Source organism: Oncorhynchus nerka, linkage group LG4 (assembly GCF_034236695.1).
Source record: "Oncorhynchus nerka isolate Pitt River linkage group LG4, Oner_Uvic_2.0, whole genome shotgun sequence".
NCBI lineage: Eukaryota > Metazoa > Chordata > Actinopteri > Salmoniformes > Salmonidae > Oncorhynchus > Oncorhynchus nerka.
Genome location: NC_088399.1, coordinates 32,902,750 through 32,922,146, shown reverse-complemented (window position 1 = coordinate 32,922,146; position 19,397 = coordinate 32,902,750). Strand labels below are relative to the sequence as shown.

General features: G+C 39.1%; 1 protein-coding gene across 2 annotated transcripts in view; it reads left to right on the top strand.

Moving 5' to 3' along the window:
• Positions 1-362: 362 nt before the first annotated feature.
• The window catches only part of LOC115122400 (atrial natriuretic peptide receptor 2-like), a 62,533-nt gene continuing 43,498 nt past the window's right edge, over positions 363-19,397 (top strand). Inside the window, exons 1-6 of one of the 2 annotated variants that reach the window (XM_029651610.2) lie at positions 363-1,365; positions 8,338-8,519; positions 13,462-13,575; positions 14,390-14,525; positions 14,684-14,778; positions 16,753-16,888. In XM_029651610.2, coding sequence (XP_029507470.1) covers positions 663-1,365; positions 8,338-8,519; positions 13,462-13,575; positions 14,390-14,525; positions 14,684-14,778; positions 16,753-16,888 — 1,366 coding nt within the window. In that variant the 5' untranslated portion in view covers positions 363-662. The remainder of the gene's footprint in view (positions 1,366-8,337; positions 8,520-13,461; positions 13,576-14,389; positions 14,526-14,683; positions 14,779-16,752; positions 16,889-19,397) is intronic. The other variant, XM_029651615.1, reaches the window with a different exon arrangement.

The window sequence follows — 19,397 nt, the reverse complement described above, 5'->3', positions numbered from 1 at the left end:
GTACTGCATGCTTGTATTTTTGTTTATTCAACTCCCACGGAGTTTAACAACAAGGCTTGCAACTGCTGAAATTGTGTTTTACAGATTATTGTCAAAAACAGTTCATATTTAACTGATCATCTCTTGACCTGGTCATAGAGATCTACACGTGTGCAGGTTTTTGTTCTAGCCCAGCAGGAACACCTGATTCAAGGGTAGTTGAATCAGTTATGTTAGTGCTATGGCTGAGCAAAAGCTTGCACACCCGGTGGGTCTCCAAGGACCAGGACTGAAGAACATGGACAGCAGGCAGGGGGCGCCTCTTCCTAGTCTTTCTCAGACCTGTGATATGACGTGTGCAGGGCTGCACTGAATGTTTCTGTGATTTAAGTTCCAGTCATTTGGATGGATGTTATCACACTCGGAGGGGCGAGTTAAGGAACATCAGTCCGAGAAATGCGCTGAAGTGAACAACGCACAGAATCACTGCTGGATAACCATTAGAGCAACGTTAAAGATGATAAATGACACATGGATTACCTAAACATTTCTTCTATTGCCTGAAGTTACATTTCAATAGAGAGCCATATGGTTAGGTTTCAGGACAGTAAGGCGTCTTACTACTCCAGGTGAACACACGAGGTCCGTTTTCTTGGATTTATTTTATACTTCAAATTAAAGCAATGGGATATAAAACGGATCTCGGATACTGTTTATTTGTGGTATTCACATACTCTCTCATATCCAGGTGTCGAACGAATATGGGAAATAATATCACAGTTGCGGTGATGCTTCCCGACAATTACCACAAGTATCCCTGGGCTTTGCCTCGGGTTTTCCCAGCAATTATTATGGCGAACGAGAATCTACAGAGGAAGCACGGAGTTCTCCAAGGCCACTCAATTCAACTCTTGAATTTCAGCACGGAGGATTCAACCGGTGTCTGCGCAGAAAATAAGGCACAGATTATCGCCGTTGACACCAAACTTTATAATAAACCAGATGCTTTCTTCGGACCAGGTTGCGTGTATTCAGTTGCCTCAGTTGGAAGATTTGCATCTCATTGGAAACTCCCATTGATAACTGCGGGAGGAACAGCATATGGGTTTGTTAACGGGGATGAGTACAAAACGATTGTGCGCACCGGACCCTCGACCACAAAATTGGGAGACTTTGCTAGTATTATTCACGCGCAGTTTAATTGGACCTCTCGTGCCATTCTGATTTTTCACGATGTGAAAAAAGATGACCGACCTCACTACTTCCTCTCTGAAGGAATTTACATAATTTTGAAAGCGGAAAATGTCACAGTTGATGCCTTGCCATATCAAGACTCGCCAAGCTATTATAAAGAAATCATTACTTTCATGAAAGACCACGGAAGAAGTAAGTCTATAAATTGGCTATTTCCACATGTGCAATATGAAATGTAGATGTTCCATTATAAGATGTGGAACATTGGCTTGATAGTAGGCTAATATGATATTTGGGCTTACGTTTTTAATTTACGAGTAGCCAGTGTTGGTCATATACACTGAGCGTACAAAACATTAGGAACACCCCCTTTTGCCCTCAATTCGTCGGGTCATGGACTCTACAAGGTGTCGAAAGCGTTCCACAGGGATTCTGGCCCATGTTGACTCCAATGCTTCCCACAGCTGTGTCAAGTTGTCTGGATGTCCTTTGGGTGGTTGATACACACGGGAAACTGTTGAGCGTGAAAAACCCAGAAGCGATGCAGTTCTTGACACACTCAAACCGGTGCGCCTGGCACCTACTACCATACCCCGTTCAAAGGCACTTCAATATTTTGTCTTGCCCATTTACTCTGTGATGGCACACATACACAATCCATATCTCAATTTTCTCAAGGCTAAAAATGATTATTTAACTTGTCTCGTCCCCTTCATCTACACTGATTGAAGTGGATTTAATAAGAAAATCAATAAGAGATCATTGCTTTCACCTGGATTCACTTGGTCAGTCTATGTCATGAAAGAGCAGGTATTCCTAATGTTTTGTACACTCAGTGTTAGTCAAAGCATATTCTTACATAGGCCTACAGTGGGGTTAAACATGTTCTTGGAATACTTATTTAATATAATAAAAACATATTTAGTAAGCCTACCTATTTTATTTTTTTATTTAGATTTTATTTATTCAGGAGAGACCAGGGTCTCAATTGGAGACCAGGGTCTCATTCACAATGGTGCCCTGAGAACAAACCACTCACAACATAAATCAATAAAACTGTTAACAATAAACTAGAAGATACAGCAGATAGACACACCACATCTCAACAACACAAATAAGCCACCACAATCTACAAAACACTTGTAAACCTAAGTGAATTCACTCCTCATCAGAATTCTAAACTGCCCTATTGGCACCAGGGATTCCAGATTTAATGAGGTATTAAAACTAAAAGCTGATTTACCTAGGTTGGTAGAGACACGAGGGACCTCAAGAGTTAACCAACCCTGTGAGCGGGTTTGGTGGCCCTTATTTTTGTACTGTAACAGATAAGTGAGATGTGTTGAAAGCTTGTGAAGAAGAGCTTTGTAAACAAAAAGGGAGAAGTGAAGAGATGAAGACCGTATAGAATGCACTTCTAAACCCAGTATGTGACTTACCAGACCACCATTTATTGCTGTGAACCACCTGCGTAATCACTGAAAGTGTGTTTGTGTGTGTGAGAGAGAGATTATGTGCCTGCACGCATAGATTTTCTTTATTTTTTTTTCTTATTCAATAGGTATTTCATACAAGTTATTTACAGCATCTATCCCAATTAAGTAGACAGGCATTTTCAGCTGAAACCTAAAAAAGTATCGTAAATATTAAGTTTTACCTGTAATAAGGCTAAGGCATTATTATTGTTCATTAATGCCGTGTTGACTCACACCACCTTGTTTTCCAGCTCATTCTATTTACAGTTCACCATTATGTACTTGATGTAGCCTATTGCTTATTTCAAAACAATTAAAAATACATTCTTATCATTACACAAATAGTGTGGATTGTTTACCTAGTGTAAAATCGCAGTGACACACAGCTGTTGTAACATTGTTTCCATGGTAATCCCACCTGTAGAATATGTTATTACATGTTCATTACAACAGGAATGTTGTCATTACATTTGATTAACTGGACAAATGGTTCATTAATCCTCACTACTTGTAATGGGCTGAGAAAGCATATAAACAGAGACTCTGCCAAGTCGTCACACACACATCACTCTACATTATAACATTTACAAATATTATTGTTAGTGATATAGAGAGATGTTGTCTGTAGAGACCCATTACACCTCTGTCTATATACAACATGTACTCAGATGTATTGTTAGATGTGGCAAATGACCCATTGTGTTGACACATCTAAGGTTGAAAATGGGTCATTTGTTTGCTACCAGTTACTTGTGAGTGTTTGCTCTCTGTTAGTCATCAGGAACAGGCAGCTCACAGTTGCATTATGCAGCTAGACTTTCTTGTTGTTTACCCTTATCAATACAATTAAGTGACATCAATGCTTTTTTTTTGTGTCTCAGTTGAATAAATATTTCACAAATTCAAGACCAAGTATTTTAGGAATTTGTTGCTTTCAAATTTGTTGCTTTCAAATGTGTTGCTTTCAAATTTGTTGGTACCTCAGAATCCATCAAAATTGGATGCTGCATATCAATAATACAATGGAATGATGTTAACAATCAATTCTACTGACATAGTTGCATCAGCTAAACAATCACCTTGGACCATAGTGTTATACTGCAATATCAAAATATCTATACCGATAGAGGGGAATTGGGGTGTTGAAAGTCCATCAGCTAAACAATCACCTTGGACCATAGTGTTATACTGCAATATCAAAATATCTATACCGATAGAGGGGAATTGGGGTGTTGAAAGTCCAACAGCGAAACACAAATACTGGCAAGTGATATTGATGTGTGCTTTGGCCCAGAACTGTTCTGTTTGTAGGACCTGTCTGATGCTGTGTGTTGGTTCATCTGGAAGAAGTAAAGGCACTAAACTCTTTCACATCATCTGGGAAGATACTGGCCTTTGGTTTTCTCAATAACCCTAAAACATTACTATAACCACAAAATTATACTCTTGGCTCACTGTTTTCATCCATAGTTATTGTCAGGGTACTGATTAGAAATCAGTGGATGAGAAGAACATTATAGACTAGAGTGACTAACCAGCATAGCACAGAATACAGATACGGCTGTGTTGTCAATGAGTGATGCATGGAAATGACTGGGTTTATTCTCTTTTAAAGCACTTGAAAAAACTTTTCCAGCAGTAACATTAACAAATAGTGCAATAAACACTACATATGGTACTTAACTGCTGTTACATCAGGAAAATCATTTTGAAAGCTGCCAAACCTCTTAGCTGAATTATGGGCCCGCCATGGTGAGCTTGGGGTCACGGAAGCTAATGGTTTTGTCACGGCTTGTCTAAGCTTGGAGTTCTGGCTTGACATTCCATTCACATTCATCCCTCTGAGATCACCAACATATAAACCCTGGGTTGTCAACCTTTACCTCAACTGTGTGGTCTCTCATTTTGGTTGACGTCTTGACAGTACTGTATAGCGTTGAGTGTTGATTGTTTTTAAGCTAGTGGTTGTCAGGTACAGATTTGTAATGTACATTGATTCACTCCGACATAGTCCCTCTGATTTTGTGTTCTGAATCTGATGGGAAAACCCTTTAAAGTCTAATTATTAGCCTCCTATCAGATTTGTTAATGAAAAAAGAGAAATGGTAGAAACATGTAATATCTTCCCCAAAAAACATTTACCTGCCTCAAATTAACAAACCTTAACAACCAAACTGAACATGAGGCCAATTATGTTTTCAAAGTCCCACCAGGTTACTTGTGGAGAAAGCTCACACCTTGATCATTTTCAGACCACTAAAAAGCACACATACACTTGGGCTCCCAAGTGGCACAGCGGTCTAAGGCAGTGCTAGAGGCGTCACTACAGACACCCTGGTTCAAATACAGGCTCTATCACAACCGGCTGTGATTGGGAGTCCCATACGGCAGCGCACAATTGGCCCAGCGTCGTCTGTGTTTGGCCAGTGTAGGCTGTCATTGTAAATAAGAAATGTGTTATTTTATTTTATTTATTTTTTAACCTTCATTTAATTAGGCAAGTCAGTAAAGAACAAATTCTTATTTACAATGATGGCCTACCAAAAGGCAAAAGACCTGCGGGGACAGGGGCTGGGATTTATATATATAATATAGAAATATAGAACAAAACAAGAGAAACAACACAACATTACATAAAGAGAGACCTAAGACAACAACATAGCAAGGCAGCAACACAGCATGACAACAACATGGTAGCAAAACAACATGTTAGCAGCACAAAACATGGTACAAACATTATTGGGTACAGACAAAAGAACAAAGGGCAAGAAGGTAGAGGCAAGTTCTTAACTGACTTGCTTAGTTAAATAAAGGTAAAAAATGCCACACGGCTGGAAGGAAGAATACATCAAGCTGTGTCTTCTCTTTTGTGGAGGCACATACTGTATGTGAATGTTTGTTGCAGACTACCTGAGTGCTAACAGGGTTGCCAACATAATGTAGCACAGGTACTATATAGACCTCTCACTGTAATCACACAAATTGTGTTTCCTGTAATATATATATATATATATACAGTACCAGTCAAGAGTCTAGACACATCTACTCATTCAAGGGTTTTTTCTTTATTTGTACTATTTTCTACATTGTAGAATAATAGTGAAGACATCAAAACTATAAAATAACACATATGGAAGTATCATGAAGTATCCAAAAAAGTGTTAAACAAATCAAAATATATTTTATATTTGAGATTCTTCAAAGTAGCCACCCTTTGCCTTATTGACAACTTTGCACCCTTTTGGCATTCTCTCAACCAGCTTCATGAGGAAGGCTTTTCCAACAGAGTTCCCACATATGCTGAGCACTTGTTGCTTTTCCTTCACTCTGCGGTCCAACTCATCTCAAACCATCTCAATTGGGTTGAGGCCGGGTGATTGTGGAGGCCAGGTCATCTGATGTAGCACTCCATCACTCTCCATCTTGGTCAAATAGCCCTTATACAGCCTGGAGGTGTGTTTTGGGTCATTGTCCTGTTGAAAAACAAATTATTGTCCCACTAAGCGCAAACCAGATGGGATGGCGTATCGCTGCAGAATGCTGTGGTAGCCATGCTGGTTAAGTGTGCCTTGAATTCTAAATGAATCACGACAGTGTCACCAGCAAAGCACCCCCACACTATCACACCTCCTCCTCCATGCTTCACGGTGGGAACCCCACATGCGGAGATCATCTGTTCATCTACTCTGCATCTCACAAAGACATGGCGGTTGTAACCAAAAATCTCAAATTTGGACACATCAGACCATAGGGCTGATTTCCACTGGTCTAATGTCCATTGCTCATGTTTCTTTGCCCTAGCAAGTCTCTTATTATTATTGGTGTCCTTTATTAGTGGTTTCTTTGCAGCATTCGACCATGAAGGCCTGTTTCATCATAGCGGTTGATGGTTTTTGCAACTGTACTTGAAGAAACTTTCAAAGTTCTTGACATTTTATGAATTGACTGACCTTCATGTCTTAAAGTAATACTGGACTGTCATTTCTCTTTGCTTATTTGAGCTGTTCTTGCCATAATATGGACTTGGTCTTTCATCAAATAGGGCTATCTTCTGTATACCACCCCTACCTTGTCACAACACAACTGATTGGCTCAAACATATTAAGAAGGAAAGAAATTCCACAAATGAACTTTTAACAAGGCACACATGTTAATTGAAATGCATTCCAGGTGACTACCTCATGAAGCTGGTTGAGAGAATGCCAATAGTGTGTAAAGCTGTCATCAAGGCAAATAATCTAAAATATATTTTAATTTATTTAACACTTTTATGGTTACTACATGATTCCATATGTGTTATTTCATACTTTTGATGTCTTCACTATTATTCTACAATGTAGAAAATAGCAAAAATAAAGAAAACCCTGGAATGAGTAGGTGTGTCCAAACTTTTGACTGGTTCTGTATATCAAAAACTGTCAGCATGCTATCACATTTGTGTTGTGTGACTGGCTCTTTTCTGTCTATCGTAGATATAAATGTGTTTATGGAAGTTGTGTACAACTTCCTGGAAGAGAACAAAGACATGCGACGAAGGCGTACGGTTCCTAAGTCCTCTTACGAGAGTTGTTAAAGTCCATCTGACAGATTAGACCATGGTAACACAATGGTCTACAAAATAATTATCTCTAAAAGGATCTCTGTCATATTTGTATTACACTTTAATAAGTAAGATACACATTACACAAAACACGGTGACGTTGATGGTAGTTTCTAAACATGCAATTTTGCAGAGACTGTTCCATTGGTCTTCTTTCAAGCGTCACACCTGGGAAAACTACAAATGGAATGTAATCATGATATAGGCTTGGAGACTCAGGCGCTTGATTATGAACAGAATGGGATGCATTTAATAGTCATTGCAGCATTACGTTTCTCTACGTGTAGATGTTGTGTGAGTCATGGGAGCTAATGCTGCCTTCTACTAGAAATGGAGAGTTCAGGTAAGGTGGGCTGGTTGCTATCTTTGAGTCTGCCGCTAAGTGAAACAAAATCTACCAAACAATTTGATGTGCTTTGTAATAAGTTAAGCCCAGGCAGATCCTTATGGTTCCTACAACACAGGTTGACTTTCCCCCCGCCTTTTTGTACATTGGTTTTGGACGATGTCCAGGAGACATCAGGACTACTTGGCATGACTACTTGGCATGGCTCCTTGTGAGCTATGTTGGAAGAGATGAGAGTTGGGGTCTGCGAGGCGGTCTGTGCCGACTTTGGTCTAACACTTGAGGAAATGTCTGCTAACTGGGAGGACTGCTTTAGAGCTGGCAGCAGTCTCTATGACATATGCAGCGAATGGAAATAATGCCTACAGACATACTGTCTATGGAGCAGACTGCATGAAAACTGAATGGGATGGTATTATGTAGGCTGGCGTACAGCACAGACAGCTTTAAACACTCTAAACACACATGCACACTCCCCCTAAATAGCAGACACATGGCTGTGCAACTTCAGTAGGCGTACCTACACATGATTCCTCATAACAGCATTCCCCAGAAGTTACTGATTTGGATTGATTTCCATACCTCATATGGTTTATATCTACATCTAGTCTACCAATGATAAGAGGAGCAATTCACAAAATGGAGAGGTTTGATAGCTAAAGCAGTTATAGGAAATAGAACCATAATTCGGATAATCAGTTATAAGTAACTTTTGTGTTGTGTTTTTTTTGTCTTCTCTACAGTTGTGTATATCTGCGGGCCTCCGGACACGTTTCTGAAAATCATGAAGCTTTTCCAGAGTGAGATCCCAGACCCTGAGAACTACGCCATCTTCTATCTGGACGTGTTTGCTGAAAGCCTAACGGAGCGCAAACCCTGGCTGAACAACGACAGCCTCTGGATTGATCCCATCAAGGTCTTCAAGGTACACTGCACTGAGACTGACAGGCAGACAGACAGACAAACATGGATGGAGACAGAGAAATATTCCTTCCATTTCATTCATTACGTTTGATTAATTTAATTTATTGCAGAATCCTTTTTGAGTAATTGTGTCCAAATACTCTGTCAATTAGTTGGTGCAGAACTGTCAGTTCTTTCCCCCCTTCGGTAATTGGAGCCAGACAGGATCACAAGTCTGAAACTGCCATTTGGCATGTGAAATGGATGTCTTTCGCTGAGGACATTCAATTCAAAACCTCTCATTCGTGTGTGAATCAGCAGCCTGTCCATCAAAAGAATACCTTCGCACCCCTCTGTTCCAACTGAACCTGTATTAAAGGGAACACAAAGTTCATCAAGTTGAATGAGGTTGACCCACATGTAGCCTACGTGTATGAATTACTGTAAAGTTTTATCTTAAAACATAACAAAAAGTTTATAGACACTAAACAAATACAAATTGCATGAGGTACAATGTATATGTTTGTTGTTTGTCACCAGCCATTGACAACCAGCTTGGAACAATTTTGGTTCACTGATCCATAACTTAACAGTTAACGAGGTAACCCATCACATCCTTTTAATCCAACCCACAAATTTCCCCTAAACCAGGCCTACTCACTGCATTCAAGTCAGAACTGACCTTTGCTTATAATAACAATTTGTGGTCCCACAAATTGCAAAAGGAAATTGCAACATGCAAACTTCATAATGGTTCAGACTCCGGCAGGCAATAATCTGTAGAAAGGTCATAACTTCCTCCCTGCCTCTTTAATACTTGGATGGACTTAATGAAGGAGAGAGTGTTTTTTTCAGCTAAAAGCCACTTATGCATATTAATGTGTCAAAAAATAAGTGAGTGGGGGTACAGATGCTCCTCTTCCAATTTGGCTGTTAAATGTCACTGACTGCACTGCAGTTACTGTAGTCACCTACTTAGTATTGGAAATGTGGATTCCGGCGTTGAACTCCAAATGAAAGGTGCTACAAATGGCTTTGGATTGATAAAGAAAAGTTAGGCTAATTAACTTGACTGAGTCATCTTAGTTAGTAAGTGGTGTAAAACATGTCTGCTATTGTCTGGCAATTGCAGATCTTTTTCTGAAGTGTTACAATACAAAAGTTTAGGGTAGACATATCAGACTGAATATCAAAGCACTTACAGTGCCTTCAGAATGTATTCACACCCCTTTACTTTTTCCACATTTAGTTGTTACATCCTGAATTTAAAATTGTGCCACTGATCTACACACAAATACCCCATAATGTCAAAGTGGAATTTTGTTTGTAGAACATTTTTTAAATTAATACAAAATGAAAAGCTGAAATGTTTTGAGTCAATAAGCTGAATATTCCTTGGAGTTTGATGACATTTACATTTACATTTAAGTCATTTAGCAGACGCTCTTATCCAGAGCGACTTACAAATTGGTGCATTCACCTTATGACATCCAGTGGAACAGCCACTTTACAATAGTGCATCTAAATCTTTTAAGGGGGGGGGTGAGAAGGATTACTTTATCCTATCCTAGGTATTCCTTAAAGAGGTGGGGTTTCAGGTGTCTCCGGAAGGTGGTGATTGACTCCGCTGTCCTGGCGTCGTGAGGGAGTTTGTTCCACCATTGGGGGGCCAGAGCAGCGAACAGTTTTGACTGGGCTGAGCGGGAACTGTACTTCCTCAGTGGTAGGGAGGCGAGCAGGCCAGAGGTGGATGAACGCAGTGCCCTTGTTTGGGTGTAGGGCCTGATCAGAGCCTGGAGGTACTGAGGTGCCGTTCCCCTCACAGCTCCGTAGGCAAGCACCATGGTCTTGTAGCGGATGCGAGCTTCAACTGGAAGCCAGTGGAGAGAGCGGAGGAGGTTGACGTTATTAATTAGGCTTTGGATGGTGTATCAATACACACAGTCACACAAGGGAAGGGAAACTGCTCAGGGATTTCACCATGAGGCGAATGGTGATTATAACAGTGAATTAGTTTAATGGTTTTATTATCAGAAAAATGACGATGTAACAACATTGTAGTTACTCCACTTAAATGATAGAGTGAAAAGAAGGAAGCCTGTACAGACTAAAAAATATTCCAATGCATGCATCCTGTTTGCTACAAGGCACTTAAGTAATACTGCAATAAATGTGTCAAAGAAATTAGCTTTTTGTCCTGAATACAAAGCATTATGTTTAGGGCAAATCCACCAAAACACATCACTGAGTACCACTCTTCATATTTTCAAGCATGGTGGTGGCTGCATCATGTTATGGGTATGTTTGTCATCAGCAAGGACTATGGAGTTTTAAAAGAGAAACGGAATACAGCTCAGCACAGGCAAAATCCTAGAGGAAAACCTGGTTCAGTCTGCTTCCCAAAAGCCACTGGAAGACATTCACCTTTCAGCAGGACATAACCTAAAACGCAAGGCCAAATATACATTGGAGTTGCTTACCAAGATGACATTGAATGTTCTTGAGTGGCCTAGTTAAAGTTTTGACTTAAATCGACTTGAAAATCTAAGGCAATACTTGAAAATGGCTTTCTAGCAATAATCAACAACCAACTCGACAGAGCTTCAATAATTGTAAAAGTAATAATGGGTAAATATTGTACAATCCAGGTGTGTAAAGCTCTTAGAGACTTACCCAGAAAGACTCGCAGCTGTAATTGCTGCCAAAGGTGTTTCTAAAATGTATTGACTCAAGGGTTGAGTACTTATCTAATCAAGATATATTATTATTTTATTTTTCATAAATGTTTTATAAATTGTAAAAATTTTTGTTCCACTGAGTATTTTGTGTAGACAAAAATGAGAACTAAATCCATTTTAATCCTACTTTATAACACAACAACATGTGTCAAAAGTCAAGGGGTGAATACTTTCTGAAGGCACTGTAGATGGAGATAGTGGGACACACTAGATGGACACACACACACACACACACACACACACACACACACACACACACACACACACACACACACACACACACACACACACACACACACGGGCAACATTGCTGCTACTATTTATTATTATTTATCAAAGCTGCTCAACCATGTCACTACTCACTTTAGCACATTTCATTGTCTATACTGTATATTAATATTATGTATATATTTCCAAACATGGCTATTTTTCTTCTTACTACCTATCTATTACTTATTATGTACTTTTTCTTTATAAATGTGCACTGCACTGTTGAGAGCTTGCAAGTAAGCATTTCACTGTACTGTTTACACCCTGTATCCTGTGCACGGGACCAATACACTTTGGTTGGATTTGAGATAAACTGAAGAACTTCGTAGAGATTTACTAATACATAGTTAATATTGATTCCTTTTATTGATGGCAATTTAAATGCACAGAAATACCGTGACAAGATCCTGAGGCCTATTTTTTGTAAGGTGTCTTTGACCAACAGACGAATATCTGTATTCCAAGTCATGTGAAATCCATAGATTAGGCCCTAATGAATTTTTTTCAATTGACTGATTTCCTCATATAAACTGTAACTCAGTAAAATGGCAATATGCTGCACATAGAACGTTGATTGCTTTTGGAAGTTGGTTGTTTATCATTACTATGTCGAGCCATTCAGCAGGATGAAGCTTATTTCAGTATATCAAGGCACAGTACAAGTCAAAACTCAAGTGATGACCTTATATTGAGTCTTTGGCAGAAAGCGTGCTTTTCCATCCAGACATAATCAAACAATATGCAACAAGACACAACTGTCGTGTAATAGCAAATTTGTAACAAGTGGTGCAACTAGGAATGAGGGATAACATAAGCAATATACAGAGTTACCACAGCTGCTCTTCTATGTTTTTGCCTTCTCTTCAAGACATGTCTATAAGTTTAAGTGCATTTGGATACAGCAGATTGTCTATTCTTCACTATAAATAATGTTGTTGCTGTTTACTCATAATGGACTTTTAATTAGACCGTTTAGATTATAAAAGAGGAGACATCTGTTCGTCATTAATCCTACTTCTGGTGTTGACAATACACTTCAAATGTAATGTTTATCATTGACATTTCCACCCAGTAGGAAATCACTCTGCATACTATTAAAAATCTGTCAAACAGTAGTTTGTACATGTTTATGATGCTCTGGGTGTAATTCCAAGCATGTCAGTTGGGTATGGCAGCTCAACACCAACAATTTAAAATAGGATACTAAAATCATTCCAATCCCGATTTAAAGGAAAATGCAGTTTAGAGGTATTAGGTTCTGAGTTTAGGACCATGCAAATGCATGGGAGTGGGAGGGAAGGCAGTTTGTATGGCTGGCTGGCTTGATGAAGAGTGTAGCTGCAGGGACCTGTGCAGAGGTAAAGATGGCTGTACTAGATTGCTTTGGCTAGGTAAATGCTGTTTAACTTGACACGAAACTAGAGTTTAATCCAGGTGCTGAGCAAGTGCGTAGCATCTAATTATTGTGTGACGTGTTTGTAGAATGTATAGCTCTGGGACATCCAGAGTCTGTATTAGTTGGGACTACCTGAGTTGTGTATTGTTTTGGTGGGTTGCGACTACAACAAAAAAAAACTTTCCTGTCGACTCAGGTATATGTGTAATTTATAGGAACTCTACCCACCAGACGTGAAGTGAAATGTGTCCCTCGCTATCAAATAAACATACGAATCAACTTATTATCAAATCCGTACCATATTCCTGCTGTGTAAGACAGTGGTAGATTTTGTGGTAGGAAGTCTCACGTGAATTGCCTGGTCTGCTGTTTGGACAAACGTTGGATTCATGTTTATTTGATAGAGAACGATGCACAACTCAGGGATTCCAAGTATTACACAGACTACCGATGTCGTGTCCCAAAGCCAAGTCCCCTATGGACTGAGGTTGAAATTACATCCCTGTGTAATTCCACAGGAATGCTCCACTTTCTCATTGTTGTCTCTTTCTTCTGCCCAGTCTGTGTTGGTAATAACATACAGGGAGCCTGATAATCCAGAGTACAAACAGTTCCAAGATGAGCTCCACATTAGAGCTCAGAAGGACTTTGATGTGAACATAGAACCGTCTCTGGTAAGTTGTTTGAAATCCTGCCACATCTCAGCATCAGAGCCACAAAGTTTATTTGTTGAAAGGCTTTTACACCTTTGATAGGATTCTCCACACTAGAAAAAAAGCACTGTGTTTTTAAAATATCTTTCAAAGGACCCAAGAGAGATCATAAATTCAGATCATTTATGCATAGTTATTAATGGACGTCTTTGATTCATGAAAAACTTCACTCTTCTTTGTGAAGATGTATAGCCTTTTGGCAGACTAAGTGTATGCAAACAGATATTTAACTAGAGACAGCCATAGACCCATGCCTATAGGGGTCAAGGTAGAATTCCAGGCAAATAGTAAACAAAGTCAATCAATCAATCAATCAAATGTTATTTGTCACATGCTTCGTAAACAACAGGTGAAATGCTTACATACGACAATGCAGAGAGAACTTTTTTGAAATAATAGAAAAATAATAACACAAGGAATACAAGGATACACAATGAGTAACAATAACTTGACTATATACACGCGGTACCAGTACCGAGTTGATGTGCAAGGGCACAAGGTAATTGAGGTAGATATGTACATATAGGTAGTGGTAAAGTGACTATGCAACAGGATAGATAATAAGCAGCAGCAGCAGCATATGTGATGAGTCAAATGCAACAAGGGTCAATGTAGATAGTCCAGGTAGCTATTTGGCTAACTATGTAGCAGTCTTATGGCTTGGGGCTAGAAGCTGTTCGGGTTCCTGTTGGTTTCAGACTTGTTTCAGACATGAAGATCATGAAGAATACTCTCTTGCTGGCTTATGTACAGACCTCCATTTCATTCCTTTCAGATGGATTTCATCGCTGGCTGCTTCTATGATGGCTTTGTGATGTATGCTAAGGCCTTGGAGGACACGCTAGCTGAGGGGGGCTCCCAGAACGATGGAATCAGCATCACACAGAGGATGCAAAACCTGCGATTCTGGGGTGAATATTATGAGTTGATCATGGTGATGTGTTTAGTTGACTTTGCATTCATCTATTTGGTGTCACTTGGGAAGGAAAAAGGTATTGCATTTGTTAAACCCATTATTGCATTATGAGTGATATGAAATGTCTAAATGTGAAAGTTTTCTGTGTTTAAGGGGTTACAGGACTTGTGACCACAGACAAAAACAATGCCAGGAACACTGATTTTAACCTCTGGGCAATGACAAACCAGGAATCTGGAGAGTATGGGGTAAGTGATACTTCTGCAGGTAGATCAATTTAAGCAAGACATCTAAAGCTTGTCTATTTTGGAAGCCACTCACAGAAAGACACAACTTGCTATTTTATTTTCAGGCTTTGTTTTTCTGGCAAGTTAACTGTACAGTGTTCAGGTCAGGATACTTATTACTATTTCAAAAAGGACCAATAGTTTCTAAACATAACACAATACATTTGTTGCTAATTTACCATAGTGGTAGACAGTGCACCATTATTTTATACTGTTTGAATTGTGGTCTGAGGTGCACACAATGCACAGTGGTGGGGACTGCAGCTCATGGCTCTGACTGGCTCAGATAGACTGATCACTTTGGCATCATCATGAGATTTGAGCTGCATGTAATGATGTCATGCAAATATGCTTTGATGAGTGGCCATATGTTCACTATGACAAAGGTACTTTTAGGTTAGTTTTGAGTGTGATTTACAAGATAACCCTTAAGAGTTCTCCAAGTAAACATTTGGCAGTATGTGTTTTCCTGTGTGAACTTTCATTAACAGTGTTCATGTTCAAATTCCTGCTTTTACAATATCCCACAGAGGTGATGAGGGATGCAGATTATTAATACAGTCTTATTTATAATTATTGTTTATGGCTCTAGCCAACATTTCCATAGACATTTATGTTTCTAAACTACAAAAATATATGTTGTCAAAAGATCAATTATTTTACTTTATGGTTTTTATATTTTATATTTCAGTGGTAAATACTAGTAATGAGTGAGAGCAGTGCTTTTGGGGGACCGGTCTAATCTGTTACAGATGTTGCTGTAATTACTGTAACAACAATTTCCCTCGAAATTCCTCTCCACATAATGAATTATGTGGAGCTGAAATCCCAATGCTTTGCTTGGGAATTGCCAAGATGCCATCAATGTAATTAAAAGTAAATGTTCAACATCATGCAAAGGCTATTACTGTTTGGGAGATACAGTATTCTGGAGTACGGTACTCTTTTAATGATAAGATGTGTAAAAAACAAACATTTCCCTGAAATTCAAATGAAGATATTTGTTTATCTTGTCTTGTGCTCTACAAACACTTCCATGACTCTCTGAACTGTTCCAGAGTTGCTCTCTGGAGGACACAAATGTTCCAGATTGATCAGCAAGTCCACTAACCTAACCAAAACTTCCCAATGTGAATAAATAGCTGATTAGAAAGCCACAGTTCTGTAGAAACCAGCAACTAGTGAATCCATTGATAAATGGTTGAGTTGAGTGGTCCTCCGGCTCCACAACAAACGGTTACAACCTGCATTGTTTTTACATCCCTCTGAGTGGGGCTGCCCTTCCCCTTCACAGACTGGCTAGCAGTGAGACCCAACATGCCTGTTTGGCCCTCCACTAAGGAGGCAGGCTAAACTGACATTCTCCAGCGACTGGTTAGAGACATGGGAGTCATGTTTCACAATGCCCTTCTGTGAAAAGGGAAGCTATTGACTGGGCTGACAAATCCCATAGCATCAAACAATAAACCTCCCATTGCTAGAGCTGAAAGGCCACCGTTTCTCAGACAACCTTTTCCAAACAGCTAATTTGTCTGAAAAGTTGCCAGTTCTGTTAAGTCAACAATATTGTGTCTTGCTATACATATTAGTATATGTTAATGTTGAACAGTTTAGTCACATAGTTATTTATTATGGACATGCCCCAAAAAAGCATGCCAAAGATTTGCTTTTTCACTGATGGGCTCATATGTTTTAAAGGCACTGAAAAAGAGTAACGGCTATTTTAATATTCAGCTTTAATGCTACTGTGAATTTAAACAGGCACTCATTAGAGTAATACTGTGATTTGTGCTCTTATTTGAAGTGGGAGAAAACAGCTCATTTGAATTAGGTAACATGCTCCATTTTCATCCCTCTGAATGTATCATTTGGCCATGGGAATTTCTGCCATCGCGTTTGTAAAAATTGCATAAACTTTTTCTTGATGTTTTGCAGCTTGTGGCCCATTACAATGGAACTAACAAAGAGATCATCTGGTCCTCAACGGAGAGGATTCATTGGCCCAAAGGAAGCCCACCTCTGGATAACCCACCGTGCGTCTTCTCTTCTGATGACCCCACCTGTGCTGATGGTATGTAAAGTAGGCTGGCTCCTGTACAAGTGATTCATAGGTAAGTCAGGTGCTTATATAGTAGTACAGCAGTTTGACTAATTCTGCTACATGTTGTACCATCTGCGTTGAATCTATTTCATGTGCAACATGTTTTTTCATGGAAGGAACATATGGATGAAAAAATGTGGCTACTGTAGAAGGAGCAACATTTGTTATGAAGTAATATACATGTATTAGCTAATAAATAATAATTAGGTTGGCCACTGCAATGTGTTGATATGGTATCTATAGATATTGAATGAGGGGGAGAGTGTTGAGAAGTAACGATCTCTCCAAATAAGGTCCATCCACAAATAATTATCTGACTTGTGAGTCTGCCTGTCTCAGTGGTATATAAGGAATACAGGAGGGAGACACTCATGCACGATGATATATTACAGTATGCCTGCTGAACAAGGTTAAGAGGCAGACAGGATTCTGCCATGTCTAGGAATGACCTTCTGACTCAGGTAGCATGAGTTAGACTGAAGGAGAACTGTAATGGAGCCACGCAGAGGGTCACTTATAGGAGGATGGTTGGAAAAGGCACATTTGAAAAACTGAGGTGATGCAGCAAGTGGTTACATATATCTCCAAGACACCAATTTAGGCCAGTGTGAGTTTAATTTAGGCCAGTTTGTATAATTTAGGCCAGTGTGAGTTTAATTTAGGCCAGTTTGTTTATTTTAGGCCAGTCTGAGTTTGATTTAGGTCAGTTTGTTTAATTTAGGCCAGTGTGAGTTTAATTTAGGCCAGTGTGAGTTTAATTTAGGCCAGTGTGAGTTTGATTTAGGCCAGTGTGAGTTTAATTTAGGAGAGTGTGAGTTTAATTTAGGCCAGTGTGAGTTTAATTTAGGCCAGTGTGAGTTTAATGTAGGCCAGTGTGAGTTTAATTTAGGTCAGTGTGAGTTTAATTTAGGCCAGTGTGAGTTTAATGTAGGCCAGTGTGAGTTTGATTTAGGCCAGTCTGAGTTTAATTTAGGAGAGTGTGAGTTTAATGTAGGCCAGTGTGCGTTTAATTTAGGCCAGTGTGAGTTTGATTTAGGTCAGTTTGTTTAATTTAGGCCAGTGTGAGTTTAATTTAGGCCAGTGTGAGTTTAATTTAGGAGAGTGTGAGTTTAATTTAGGCCAGTGTGAGTTTAATTTAGGCCAGTATGAGTTTAATTTAGGCCAGTGTGAGTTTAATTTAGGCCAGTGTGAGTTTAATTTAGGCCAGTGTGAGTTTAATTTAGGCCAGTGTGAGCTTAATTTAGGCCAGTGTGAGTTTAATTTAGGCCAGTGTGAGTTTAATTTAGGCCAGTGTGAGCTTAATTTAGGCCAGTGTGAGTTTAATTTAGGCCAGTATGAGTTTAATTTAGGCCAGTGTGAGTTTAATTTAGGCCAGTGTGAGTTTAATTTAGGCCAGTGTGAGCTTAATTTAGGCCAGTGTGAGCTTAATTTAGGCCAGTGTGAGCTTAATTTAGGCTAGTGTGTAAGTACAATATGTTATTTTTAGGAAATGTTACTGGTGGATATTATGTCTGTAAGTACTGGCTAATATAGAATACCCTAAAACTACAATTAAACGGTGAGTCTCAAATAGCCGCCTGTTCCTTTTAATATACGGCACATTTCAGCAGATAAAAGCCTGTTTCAAATAAACACCTGGTCTAAATGAATTATTTACAAGGTGACCATACTATTACTAAAAGTATCCCTGAGAGCTCGATTTTGGGACCTGTCCTCTTTACTATTTATATAAATAATATTGGTCTATTTTCAAAAACTTGCAACATTCATCTGTATGCAAATGTCACTGTTATATACGATATTGCCCCTATGGCTGACCAGGCTATGTTGGAGCTGCAATCTGATTTTGTTTCCTTGCAAAAAGTCCTTGTTAATAAAAAACACCATTTATGGGAATGCAGCAGCCACTTCCATAGTGCCCTTCGCTTTATCACAGGTGATAGTTTTAATACGCATCACTGTATCCTGTGTCAAAAGGTTGGCTGGTCCTCATTAAAGTCCCGTAGATCACTTCATTACTCAATTTTTGTTTACAAAGTTCTACAATACACGCTTCCGAATGACCTAACTTCGTTGTTAGGTCTTGGTTAACTCTTGAGATTCCTCGGGTCTCCATTGAACTAGGTAAATCCGCTTTTAGTTACACATTTTGGACTCCCTGGTGCCACTAGGGAATTTTGAAAACCCTGATGATAAATGACTTTTGATTGACATTAATAATTTGTTTATGATGCCTGTGATGTTCAAATGTAATGTTGTTTTCAGGGAACCATTGAAAATTAGACCCTGGTCTCAATTGGGCCCCCCTGATTAAATAAAAGTTTACAAAAATATTATGAATTGTTTGCGAGGTTTAATGTTTGACTTATTACATTAAATAATTCAGTAATGATTGGAAAAATGATGGCAATCATCTGTTTTTATCGCCAGTAAGAAACTGCTAGCCATTGGCTGCTAACCAATGTTCCTTCAAAAAAAA